Here is a 14263-nt window from a genome sequence, read left to right on the forward strand (position 1 = left end):
ATTCTATCACAACGAACACTAGCTGTGGGTTTTACAAATCTGTTATGGACTTAAGTTTATGTAAGTTGGAAAGCAATTGGTATGAACCTATGGGACTGAAATATGAAGAGCCTTTGATGTACTCACTATAAATCTTCATTTTTTCCCCTTCAATAAGGTAGCTTCTCTTTCTATAAATATAAAATCTAGGATTTTTACAAAAGAAAACTCAGATGTACTCAAAATATTTCTATTCTCAAACAAATGCAAAACAAATACATAAAAAAATCAGGATTCAAAATAACATTAAATTAATTTCAAACACGTATGAGCAAGTGACAGCCAGTGAAATTGTACCTATGCACGATGCTATGAATAAAAAATATTATATACATATGTAATGTTTATCACAGATACGTATAACTTCTTCAAGATTTTGTTCGTGAAAATTGTTAGCCAATATCCATGGCACTTGGCTTACTTTCACATGCTGTTGTGATGCCTGCAACAATAAAACAATGAATAAAATCGAATTCATTTAGTGGAAAATATCATTTTATGCTATATATTAAACACATAACTACAGTTGAAATTGCATATTTAAAGTACGTGCATTTTCACAGAGGTTGTAGCTACTATTCAAATCTGCAAATGAGAATTTTATTTAAGTTTGGCTCGAATGATGAGAGAACTACATGAAATAAACCATCAAGCATAGTGCCTACTACGCAAGCAAATCACAAAAGTATATTATCATGTCTTGGAGTTACACTCGTGCTGAAGATTTCTGCTAGGAGGAGATAATGAATGATCCAATGTACTCCAATTAATTAGATAAAGGCTTTCAGCAAGATTCCAGTTGGTGGATCTTGTGACAGTAAAAGGAAATGATGCAAGAGAAGAGGGGGAAAGCAAAGTAGTCAAGTACACATGATGATCTGGAGTGAAGAGAGTTTCCTTTATGTCCATGCAACGAAGTGACTCAAAAGTCAATTACATGCTTTAGACACCTAGCACATTCATTTCAGATCTATCAGTTTATTCCTTCTGGACTTGATACCAAGTCCATCCACTGAAATTGCTTATACTGAAGTACTTGAAAACAACAGATGGTTAAAGGCTAATGGATTACCATGATTTTGACACGACTCAGCACATACAATGCAGTACTTTTTGTAGATCTCATGAGATATAAAAATCATCATCTGAAACAATGAAACGTGAGAAATATATGGAAAGGATAGATCGCTACTTACCACATGGAGGAGCTGAGTTGCAGTCTGGCTCAATGAAAAACTTGCTGAACATTTAAGCTTTTGAAGAAAAAGGTCCCTCTTTCAAAATAGCGTGTGACCACACACACGCACACACACACACACACACACACACACACACACACACACACACATGGACTGCACCTGTGTCTGATCCGTGAAGCTGTCTGAACTGGGTGGTGAGGGTGAGGAGGCAGTATGGGGCAGAGAGTGGTAAGGGTAGTAGGGTTCTGCCCTCTCCACAGTTCTCTCTTCCTCTGTTTCATCTTCAGCCTATCCCTCCTCATAACTCACTTCATCATGATCTACAGGCAACGTACTCTTTCTGAACGATTTTCAGGTAACCAGTGCCACAATCCTAACCCATTCCCTTCCTGCCTCTCCATCCCAACTGTCAGCTTGCCTTCCCTCCACCTCTCCTGCTCCCCTTCTCCTCCAAGTCCTCTCACTCTCCCCACCTGACACAACCTCTCACTCCAGTTGGGCAACAGCACCAGGATCAGTACAACGTAGTTGTCAAAGGCAGAGAGAGCAGCCTAACCAGCATGCTCCCCACCCCTCCCATAGGGGTATTTCATCACCAACTGAACCTACGCTTATCCTTGTCCATCCCCGTACCACACTTGCTCCCAAACCCTTGCTTCATGGCTCATATCTCTCCAATAGACCTAGATGCAAGACCTGTCCCATACATCCTCCCACTACCACCTCCTCCAATCCTGTCATATGCATCTCCTATTCCATAAAGGCCAAAGCTACCTGTGAAAGCTGTCATGCAATACAGAAGCTAATCTGCAATCACTGTCCTGCTTTCTATGTGGGCATGACAACTAACTAGCTGTCTGTTCACTTGAGTGGCCACTGCCAAACTATGGCCAAGAGACAGCTGGATCATCCAGTTGCTGGACATGCTGCCCAACACAATGTGCATCACTTCAATGTCTGTTTCACAGCCGACGCCATCTGGAACCTTCCTACCAACACCAGCTTTCCTGAATTGCGCAGGCAGGAAATCTCCCTACAACATATCCCTCATTCCCGTAACCTCCTGGCCTCAACCTTCACTAACCTCTGTCCTCTCTCTATCTTTAACCTTCCCTGATCCCACTTCAGCATTACACACACCTTCTATTCCACCAACACACTAAAGTCTTTTCCCTCCATTATATCTATCGTCCCCCCTCCCCCCCCCCCCCTCTCAATAGCACAATCTCCCAACTCTGTACCTAACAGCCTTTCCTCCACCACATCCCTGCATGCTCTCAAAAACAGCACAACATCCTCCCTCACCCCTACCCAACCCTACCATCACTCCCTCTTCATGTCCCATACCACCTCCTATCCCCACTGCCCACCCTAGATTGCTGCACACGTCAGAAGCAGATGCAGTCTGTAGTCAGGACCCAGCAGCCAGAGACAGTAACCATATATGTGTGTGTGTGTGTGTGTGTGTGTGTGTGTGTGTGTGTGTGTGTGTGTTACTTGTGCTGGTGTGTGTGCATGCTCTATTTTGGAAGAAGGACATTTTTGGCAAGTTTAGCAGCCTTTTAATTGTGCATGACAAACTCAGCACCTTCTCTACGTGGTGAGTAGCAATCTATACTTTCCACACTGTTGCTACTCTATCTTGGACTTTCCATTGTTTAGTGAAATATGAGAAGCAGATAATGTAAAGTTTCTGACATTAGACATAGATCAAAACCTTAATTGGACACCCAAACCTTAGAATTAATATAATGCTTTAGTTAAGTTACAAGTGAAGTATGCATGATTATTGTTATATGTGATTTAAAAATGAATAAACTAGTTTATTCGGCATATATATATTCACTAAAGAGTTACAGAATCATTTTTGGTGAAACTCAAACTGTCAACTTGTGGGGATAATATTTCTAGAATATAGAAGTTTGCTGTAGGATTTGATGTTAGTTCTAAACATCTTGCAAAAACTTCCTCCAAAACATTCCAACAACTGTTTCATAATCCACATCCATTAATGTCCTATGTCATTAAAAACAGTAAAAAGTGTCAACATGATGCTAGGAAGTCTTTGGTGGAATACAAACAATGGAAGGAGTAAAGGCAACTATTCACTGTATTAACATGCTGAGCAAGGCTCATAAATAATATTTCAATCATTGTTACAGTGTCACATACTAACTAGGCTGAACAGCCTTTTATGTGGATGCAACCCCCAACCAACTATCCCCTTGAATGAAAGGACACACCAAAACTGTGTCCAACAGCAATGGACAAGCCAGTGGCAACTTGGCAGATGTTCAGCTTCAATACCCACTTCAGCAACCTGTATCACCCGGATCCTCCTCTGCAATGCTAGCTTCTCTGAGTTATGGTAGATGGGAACAGTTCTTACAACCCATGTTTAGATCCTGCAGTCCTCTTGGCCTCATGACCTCCACTATGCCTTGTCCCACACTCTCCTCCAACCTGCCCTCGTGCCTCCCACTTCACTCCTTTAATCTACACCTGCAATGTCCTCTCCACAGTTCTCTCTTCCTCTGTTTCATCTTCAGCCTATCCCTCCTCATAACTCACTTCATCATGATCTACAGGCAACGTACTCTTTCTGAACGATTTTCAGGTAACCAGTGCCACAATCCTAACCCATTCCCTTCCTGCCTCTCCATCCCAACTGTCAGCTTGCCTTCCCTCCACCTCTCCTGCTCCCCTTCTCCTCCAAGTCCTCTCACTCTCCCCACCTGACACAACCTCTCACTCCAGTTGGGCAACAGCACCAGGATCAGTACAACGTAGTTGTCAAAGGCAGAGAGAAGGACAGAAAGAAAGAGGAAGGGAATTGCCCAAAAGCTTAGCAATGAGTCTGATCTTGATTATGTGCCTGTTGATTGTTCCACACCTCAACTGTGCACTGAGTGGCAACATTAATTCTCTTTATTTGTATGTCACCTTGGACTTACCAATACTGTAGGCCACTGTGTGTGCACAAGGACCTCTGTACCCACATTTGCTATACAGTTTGGCTAAACAGACAATGTTTTCCCGCAGTTTCTGATAATTTTTATTGGTCCCTTCAAATTATCAATGTTCAGAATCTTGCTTCTGCAGTACTGTAATGATTAATTTCCACCATTTACATTTAATAAAACAACATGACGTGAAAAAATGTTTAGTGGAAATACAATGTCATTGGGTAGGTGTTGACTTTCAAGTAATATTTACAACCACAATATTTATAACCATTAGGCAATAAACTTTCTTGAGCTTTGATTTGCCTAATTCTGAATTGGTAGGGGATGTTAAAAGTTTGAGCAATGTGCTACTACTACTTTGTCTTCTAACAATGCCATCCTAACAATAACTATACTGTGTGTAGTGTTTGTCATAGTTGTGTTATCAGATGTGGGTTGGGCTAAAACTTCAGTATTATTCCAAATGGAAGGTAAGATAGCAACAATAAACAAGAGCTATGGTAGTTCCTCTTCCAGACAGTATACCAACTACCTTCGACCGCTGAAGGTGTGGCACCTTTTGCAAAAAAACACGTGAATTATTGGCATATTATTTTGTTACAAAAATGCATTAACTTTGTTTTGAAGGAAGACGTTATCAAGTGGTGTACAACTATGGTTATGTCGGAATACGTAGCGATTTCTGAAGTGATGGTTAGGCTGTAACTAATAGTAATGCTTAAACAATTTAATTACAATTCTCACACATTTGGGCACTTCTTTTGGAATAATAGCAAGGGATATTCTTCAGCCCGTAGGAACCTAAGCAAAAGATTAGACTAATTACAATGTGCGCGGAGGCACTTAAACTAGGCTATTCCAATGCTGCCCCATCATGCATGGGATGCTTGCATGCACTCCTCATCTCGCCCATGGGCAGGCCCACGTGGATAGGCAACCCGCCAGGCAGTCCTACTATGCTGCATTTGTGCATTGCTCTGTGGGCACACTTGGATGGACACCCAATTCTTGGCATCATATGTTGAAACTTCGCATTTCATAGCAAACATTTCTATAATGATGTCTTCTCAAAAAGTCCCACTGCCATTTTCCATCCATTGGGAAGCACTATTCTTACTTGTTGGTTAAGGTGGGTTGCCTCAGTGCCTAGTGTGCCGTAAGATACTTAATACAATCAAGAAGTACAATATTCTCTGTTACAACATATGCCATCACATCACACATTTTGAAGAGCTGGTCGGCAGTGCAAGGAAGCAACTTATTGCCACACTGAAGGGCCAAGTACAGCAACAGGTAATTTGAGACAGAAAAAATCGTAGACTTGGTGCATGTTCTTCATGTGCATCAGTCTCAATTACTCCATGAGGAGAGGTAATGAAGTTTGAAGGATTTTGCCTGTCCAAACAAATACTTTCTTGTCTGATTTGAGGCATGTGTGCCTATATGGAAGACCAACTGGAGGAGAAAGGTCAGAATTTTGTTACTTACTCATTAGCACTTGATGAAACCTCTGGTGTAATTCTATTCTATGATGTTCGGGACTGCAGCCGGATCATATTGACTTCTCGCCACAATATTTCGGCTGGCAACCATTCAGTCACCATTTTCAGGTGAACATCAGCCACTGGAGACTGCTAGTTCATAAGTGTCAGCTTCATAGCAAAAACTGATGTGGAGACATATGCACATTAGAGGCCATCTCAGGAGTGTCCTCTACCAAAATCCACATAATCTGCAAATACTGTTCCTTCTGTGACATGCAGGCACATACGTAAAAATGAAACTAAATGTCCACCCTATGTTAGAATGCACTCGTGGTGTTAAAAACAAATGTCACATGTCGCCAGACACGTCTTTATGAATAAAATGTTTTCTCTCAGAAGAAATTAAAGAGACCACTGGACCACAAGTATTGTCCAGTTGAAAGTCACCTTCATGATTTACAATATCTTGTGCTAGACGTATTTCCAAAAATTCTTTAATCACTGAATCCCAATACGATCTTGCTAGGGCCAACATTTTTGTGGCAGAATAGTCCATAGAGTGTCCTGTGATAATACAATGCTCAGCTACGGCCGACTTACTGGGCTGTGAAAGGCAAGCTGGCAAAGTCTGACATTTGTTTTTAGTGCCAGGAGTGAAAGCCAACAGCGTGAACCAGCAGTCTCCAGAGGAAGACACTCGCATTAAGATGACTGAACAGTTGCTAGCCGAAATATTGTGGCAAGAAGTCAACACGATCCAGCTGCAACCTCAAAACCTCGCAGAATATTCAGTGTGCCAGGAAAACTTCAAGAATTACATCAGACTATGTGTAGCTTGCAATATTTGTGCAGCGTGTTGACTCAGAGCTACAAGTTTTCTAGGAACTTTTAGATGATGTACCTATGGATTCCACAACTGCAGGTCAAAATATATTTTAGGTGGTGTGTGAATCCATTGAAAATGTGTTTGCCATGGGCCAAGCTCTATTCTGTGGTGACAGATGCTGCACCACACACAGTTCTGAGTCAACAAGGTTTTGTCTCTCGTAAGAAACAAATCAAGACCAAATTTGAGAAAGACAACTGTTTTACCCACCAGGATGCCCTTTGTGCAGAAAATGTGCAGTGTGGTGACATCACAAAGGTCACGGTACAATGTATTAATTTTGTAAGGCACCATGGTGTCAATCACAGCCAGTTCAAGGGATTTTTGGAAGATCTGGAAGCAGCATATGGTGCTGATTTACCTTGTATGGTACAATGGCTGGCAATTAGTAGAAACACAGTGACAAGAAATGGGTTGCAGACTTGGCCTTCCTTCCTTAAATCTGTCAGTTCAAGGAGAGGCTCTGCTTACTCCTACCTAACGTATATGGCAAAATGTATGCATTCATGGAGAAACACTGTCTATGTGAAAGGCAGCTCACTACAGTAAACCTAACATTTATCAAAAGCATTTCGTTGCTACAGTTACCTTCAAGACTCACATTTCAAGACTTACAAACAAAATACTGTGCAACTCCATCAATCTAACAAGACAAGGTTTACAGAACTGTGTAGCCTACAAAATGAATTAAATTTATTTAGCACACCATTTTCTGCTGCACCAGATACTGGGTCTTTGGAAATGCAATTATAACTAATAGATTCGCAGGACTGAAATCTGCTCATACATACATACATACATATACAGCAATCACAGCCCCTGCAGACGACACTCTGTCACCACAAAATACCTCCATTCCTTTCTTTCTTGTGCTCATTTCCTCCAGATGTCTCATCTTCGAGTTCGCTGACACTGAATCTGAGTAGAGAATCTCTCTTAGGAAATACATGCATTTTGTGCTCCCTGCTGTTCTTTCCTTTATGTCTGTTTCTATGCTTTTGTAACTGGTAAACCAAGATTCCAAGTATTTGCACTGGTGAACTATCTTAAACCTCATGCCATCTACGCAAAAAATTCTCCCTGCTCTTGCCTTCTTCCTAATTGCATGAACTCTGTTTTGTGATGATTCACCTGCAGCCCAGCCTCTGGTACATAGTTGTCCATTTTCTGGTACATTTCTTTCAACTCGTGGTTTGATTCACTTAGCAGTACCATATCATTTGTGTATGCAATACAATTGAAATCATCATCAATCTGTACTCCAGCCCACTCCTGTTGCCTACATTCCTTCACTACTTTCTCTAAGATGAGGCTGAACAGAACATATGACAGAGCGTCTTCTAGTCTGAGGCCCATCTCAATCTGAACATTTCTTATGTGACCTCTTGGAAATTCACTGCTTACCTTCATCCATCCACACAAGTTTGCACCATTCTCCAGGATTCTAAAGTCACACACGGCATTGTATAGGCTTTCCTGTGGATGCTGTCATAAACATATTAAAAAATGAAGAACAGACTGTAGATATTGTGGTATCGACCACCGCCTGTCAACTGCACATCGAAATACACATGGCACTAGTCACCACCGCACTTCCCACAACTGCTGCCATGACCAAGGGGTGCTGCTTCGATGCTGTTATGCCACCATCAATCATCTGCATGTAACCACGCACTTCGAAGTCCTGCAGCAGATGTATTTAAGTTATGAAAGCAGCTTCTGTCCTACTCCTTGTTACTGTTCTTGTACTTTCTATTCAATGTCCTCAAGTATTTGTCGGCCAGGGTTTTGAACTTTGTAATTATCATTCATAATGTGAAGCCTGACTGGAAAATTCAGAACTTCTGAGTTTGTCTTAACAAAGAACTTCTACAGTCAACTGCTACCAGAAAGATATGTATTCATTCTTTTTTAACGTCATCTGTACTTAGAGTAAAAGATAATTGTCTGTGTTTATAGTGCTCTATGCTCCTGTCATAATGGGAAGAACGTAACTCTTGAATTGCACAGACTTCAATGAGATATTACCTGCAGACACAATGCAGGAAAAAAAAAAAAAAGATGAAGAAGAGTGAGAGGCAACTAAAGAAGATGTGAAGATTGCAATCGAAAGACTCAGAAACAAAATAGCCCCAATGGAAAACAGAATTACAGGCAAATTAATCAAAGGGAGAGGTGAGATATTGCACTTGGATACCAACTGATCTAGTTGGTATGGAACAATGAGACATTACCAGAAGAATGGAAATTGGTCATAATATGCCTGATAGAAAAGAAGGGAAGCAAAGTGGGATGTGGTAACTACAACGGTATCATCAACTTTCTGGAAGTAACCTACTGCCTATCAATACCAAGAAAATTACAACCATTCACAGAGAACAAGATAAAGGAATACCAATCTGGCTTTTGACCAAACCAATCGACAATAGATTGCATTTTTATTCTTAAGACAATTATTTGAAAAACACTGGGAGTATGATACTGATGTTTATTGTATCCCATCTTATGCACATGTGGGAGATGAATTTAAACAATGTTTTGAAAAATGGAATAAAGCAAGCAGAGAGTACTTTGAATGGGTTGAAGGTTCATGGTTAAAATGTGAATAAATAGGTTTAAAAATAAAAATCAGTTCCTTTTGGGTACCACCTCATATTCTCTTCTCTGATATCAAGATTCACTTCATCTCCTTTCTGATGTCGAAAAAATGTTCCCTTTTCTGCTCATTCGCCCTGTCAGCAACTCAATTCTCACCCATCTTTCTTGTCTTTTCTGTAGCCTTCTGAAATATCCTGTTGAACCTTTTTCTCTTCTTGATTCTCTTCTTTCTTCCAAATGTATCCTCCGCCATACTTAGTATCATGGACTTAATTTCTTTCCACTTTCCCTCCATGTTCTCTTTTGATTCTAATGTTTCTAGGGCCTAAAAACAGTTTTTGACTTCTATAGCACATCATTCTTTAATGCCCTTTCTCACAGTTTTCCAGTATTCAAAGTTGGTTCTAGAGTCTCCTTTGTTAAGATGTTATGATGATGTTCATTCAGAAGAGTTGTCAAAATTACGTAGGACTGCAGCTAACATTATATCTATGTATCTCTCAACATACTCTCGTGAACAACTTTTCCATAATGAAGAGGATAAAAACTGAAAAAAAGGTCTCAGCTACATGACCCAACACTAAGTCTCAATCTAAATATTCCATCTCTTGTAATTGAAAAGAAATGTCTTGCTTCATACACTTAATAAAATATGGTGCATCAAACCAGTCTTCATGGCCAGATGGAAGTTAAAGATGACCCACCTTCAGGATGCCCTTCGACGTCTACGAATGATGCTCATGTCCAAACATCAAGGAAACTATTCATGCTAATCAAAGACTGACTGTCCAAGAGCTTGCAGTTGTTCATGTTATGAAATCCTGACACATTACCTTGGAATGCATTGTGTTACTGCGACATTCGTACCACAGCTCATGAAAGACCAGGAAGACCTTCACCTCACAATCTGTGAAGAGCATTTGGATCACGCAAATGAGAACAAGAGGTTTCTTAAGAGAATCATAACTGGTGATGAGATGTTGGTCTACGGTTATGATGTTACGACCAAGGTTCAGTCTTCACAATGGGTTGGGAAATATTCTCCAAGACCAAAAAAAGGTTCTCAGGTGAGCTCAAATGTCAAAGCCATGCTGATAGTTTTCTTTGCCTTTGAAGGATTGATTAATTATGAATTCATGTCACATGGACAAAATGTTAATCAATGGTGCTATCAGGAAATGTTGTGATGCCTGTGTGAAAATTGAGAAGGAAATGGCCTGAAATGTGGCAAGACACTTCATGACTCTTGCATCATGATAATGCACCAGCACATTCATCCCTGTTGGTGCATGACTACTGAACAAAAAGCAAGATCTTTGTGCTGCATCATCCTTCGCACTCTCCAGACCTGGCCGCTGTGGACTTTTATCTATTTCCAAAGTTGAAAACCCCATTGAAAGGATGAAGATTTGCAACAATAGATGAGATAAAAGAAAATTCATAGATGGCACTTCACATGATCCAACAAGAGGCGTACCAAGACAGCTTTTGGAGCGGAGTATAAATTGTGGAAGAGAGTATTTTGAATGTAGAAAAATTTTGTGGACAAAGTTCTAGAATTTTTTGAACAGATCTCATATAAAAGTGATAGCCTGCAGCACTGTGATCAATATTTACTCACCATGCAGTATAGAAGCAAATGCAACTGCAGCAGGGGATTGGGGGACCTCAGTGAGAAAGTTCTTGCCTTCATCACAGGCACGAGCAAGAAGAGGATCTAATGGAAGACTACCTAAGAATGGAACATTCAAGTCAGCTGCCATTTTCCTTGCACCTCCAGTTGCTGCTGGAAATATCTCTGACTGCACCTGTAAACACGATTAATAAGTCTTAGAAGATAAAATCACATTTGTGTTCTCAAAAATTAAAAATATATAAGACTAGGAAAATCATATTAACAAACAGAAAATTCAAAACTATCTATAATGATAATTAATACATTTTCAAAAAAACTTTACTGCAAAATTTTAATGTTCTCACAGACAGCCCATTTTTTTTTTTTTTTTTTTTTTTTTTTTTTTAAATTTTGGTTATGTATACACAGCACAAACTATTCAAATAAGTAATACATGAACTTGTGGTATCAGTCAGAAAAGTCTCATTAACAACTACTCATTCCACACAAAAAAAAGTCTATAACTCATCACATCAATTACGAGGAGGCTAGCACTCACCTACAGCTGACTGATGTGTGGCACCTAACACTCAGCAGAAAATTGTGTGTACAAGCTTTTGAGTTCTTGCTCTTTCTCTAGTAGAAGCACACATATTCACACACACACAACCACACAGATACCCAAACATACACATCCATGGTCACAGCGATGCTGACTCTCCACAGTCATAGGCGTGTGCCTTTGGTTGTCTGTGTTATTGTGTGCATGAATGCCTATGCCTCCACTAAGGAGAGAGCAAGAGCTCTAAAGCTATTGTAAATAGTTTTCCGTTGGTTGTTTCTATGCGCCACACATCAGTCAGCTTTAGGTAAGGGCAGGAAAATTTTGTGAAAACCCTAATGCAAAAAATAATGTGAAATTGGCAGTATTTTGTGAAATAATGCAAAATAGACGATTTTTATGAAGTTTTGTGAAAGTTGTCATTTCCCATATAAAGATGTTTGCCTCAAAATTGAGGTTCATTTATAATCTTAATATGACATTTCATTTCCCGTGTAATGAACTACGATGTGACGTCAAAATTATCACCGAAATTGGCAAAAGGAAAAACACGAAAAGCAGCAAAAAAATAACAGTGACACTGCAAAAAGAGGTCACCTAATTTGGCAAAAGAAACACTGAAACTGGCGAAAAAGGACACTGAACTTGGCAAAAAACACCGGCATTAACAAAAAATAACACCAAAATCGGCAAACAATAGCACCGAATTTGGCCATAAAACAATTTTTTCCTGTCCCTTGCTGTAGGTGAGTTGTTCCCTTCCCTTTATTTTACGTAAAATGTGAAATTATCAACAAATATCTAATTATCATCATTAGTTTGAGAAATACACACAATGTGAACAATAGTATGAAAATATCAGAAACACAACACATTACCATGCCTAATATGGCATAAGAAAACTGTTGTCATTCAAAACAGATTCAAGTCATCTCGAAATGGATACACACGTCCTGCATGGTTTCAAGGGAAACTTATATCATTCTTCCTGCAAAATAATGGCAAGTTCAGGAACGGTGATGGAGCTCGTTAGCAACCACACACTCTTCTCTCCAATGTAGATCAAAAAGGCTCAATAACATAGGGATCTGGTAACTGTGGTGGCCTGGGGAGATGTGACAGTTCAGCTTCATGCTCACAAAACCAGTCCTGGACAACAAGTTGTGTGATCAAGGGAGCTGTTGTCTTGGAACACAGCATCAGTTTTGGAAACAAATGCTGTACCATGGGATGGATATGATCAGCCAAATTGGCCACATAATCCTTGGCAATAATGTGACCTTGCACAGTAACCATTAGGCCCATAGAGTAATGTGATATGGCTGCCCAAATCACCACTGAACCCTTAACACATTTCACTCTTGAGACATAAACTCCATCGGAAGTAGGAAACAGTATGAACCAACATTCATCCACCCAAATGACATTCTTCCATTGCTACATAATCCAGGTTTGGTGCTGTCAAACCCTGCAAGTGCAACCTTCATATCTGCAGTGACTTCTGAAGCTATCATCTTGTTATCTGTCATCATAGTTTTCTTCAAGGACCATCTGTCATGATAACTCATCACTTACGTTCATCCACATTGTGACTTAGCTGATGATGTTTTTGCACTTCCCCATATGTGGTATAAATCTTCGATATCAACACTTTGGCTCCCCTGGTTGCAGGAGCACCCACCAAACAAGCACCAACAATTTGACCATTTTCGAATTCACTTAACTTTGACATAATGCACTCACAACTACACAGAACACTTTTCTGACCACGATTGAAACATGAAATGTATTGAGGACACTGTACAGGTGTCACTCATGGTCAAATACAAGAGCCCAACCTACAGGCTCAGCTAGTATCGGTGTTTATGTTGAAGCATGCATTTTTCATGGTGTTTCCGTATTTTTGTCGAACTGCCATACCGACAATCATATGGATAAAATGGAGTATTTCCCCTCCTGACCTTACTGAGTAACTCCCACATAAAATGTTCAAAGTTATTTCACAAATGAAACAAAATCTCACACATCACCAGTGTGAACCTGGAGTAAAAATACAAATTCAGAGAAGAATAACATTAAATTGCAAGAAAAGGTAATCTCAACTGAAATCATCACTGACATTAGCAATTAAGACACTAACAAAGAGAATATGTATTTAGCAGCAACATGACCAGAGACATACTTATCATTTCACTACTAGGGTCACTTTGGAACTGGTTGTATTTTGTTATGAACAAGACAGAGTTTTTCCATCTAGTATTATGTCTTAAGATTTTGTAGATAAATACACAAGTGTCACTTGCAATATGGGACCAAACTTTCAACAAGTCTCTTCTCCATTTTCTAGTACACTACATCACTCTGTTACATTAAGATGTTTGCTTATGTTTCATTTCTACCTTTTTCCTCTATTTGTTTCAACTTCACACATTTTTCATACTTCTTCCGTTTCTTAGCATTTGTTCACCTCTCCTCCTTTGCTGCCTCATTTCTTATAGGCTTTTCCCTCCTCCTCTTCCTATCTTTTCATTTATTCAGTTATATTTACATCAAATTACAAAATCAGAGAGTAGAACTCCAATACATAAATAATGAGCTGTAACTTTTAAATTTACCAACCACAATAATTGAAGGGACTGGTGAAAGAAAGTGCTAACTAACAAGAGAATATTTTGAGTAACTGCATATTATATGATCAATTAAATTCAGAGACTAGAACCTAAATATTATGTAACAAAATAATTTATATAATAGTATTTCTTAGTGGTGTATGTGGTACTAATCAGTGCCGGCATGTGATACCTTTGAAAATACAACTGATAAAGGGGCTACTATAAGCCTTACTAAACTGAGGGTTAACACATTCTTCCACTGACCCTTCAATTGGTATAGTTGGGATGCAAGAAACTGCACT

General features: G+C 39.6%; 1 protein-coding gene across 1 annotated transcript in view; it reads right to left on the reverse strand.

Annotated features, from left to right (window-relative positions):
• Positions 1–215: 215 nt before the first annotated feature.
• LOC124789728 (cytosolic Fe-S cluster assembly factor nubp1) overlaps positions 216–14263 on the reverse strand; it is a 42117-nt gene continuing 28069 nt past the window's right edge. Inside the window, exons 8-9 of the mRNA XM_047257178.1 lie at positions 10794–10980; positions 216–481 (exon numbers count right to left, since the gene is read on the reverse strand). Coding sequence (XP_047113134.1) covers positions 432–481; positions 10794–10980 — 237 coding nt within the window. The 3' untranslated portion in view covers positions 216–431. The remainder of the gene's footprint in view (positions 482–10793; positions 10981–14263) is intronic.

This window comes from Schistocerca piceifrons, chromosome 3 (assembly GCF_021461385.2).
Source record: "Schistocerca piceifrons isolate TAMUIC-IGC-003096 chromosome 3, iqSchPice1.1, whole genome shotgun sequence".
Taxonomy (NCBI): domain Eukaryota; kingdom Metazoa; phylum Arthropoda; class Insecta; order Orthoptera; family Acrididae; genus Schistocerca; species Schistocerca piceifrons.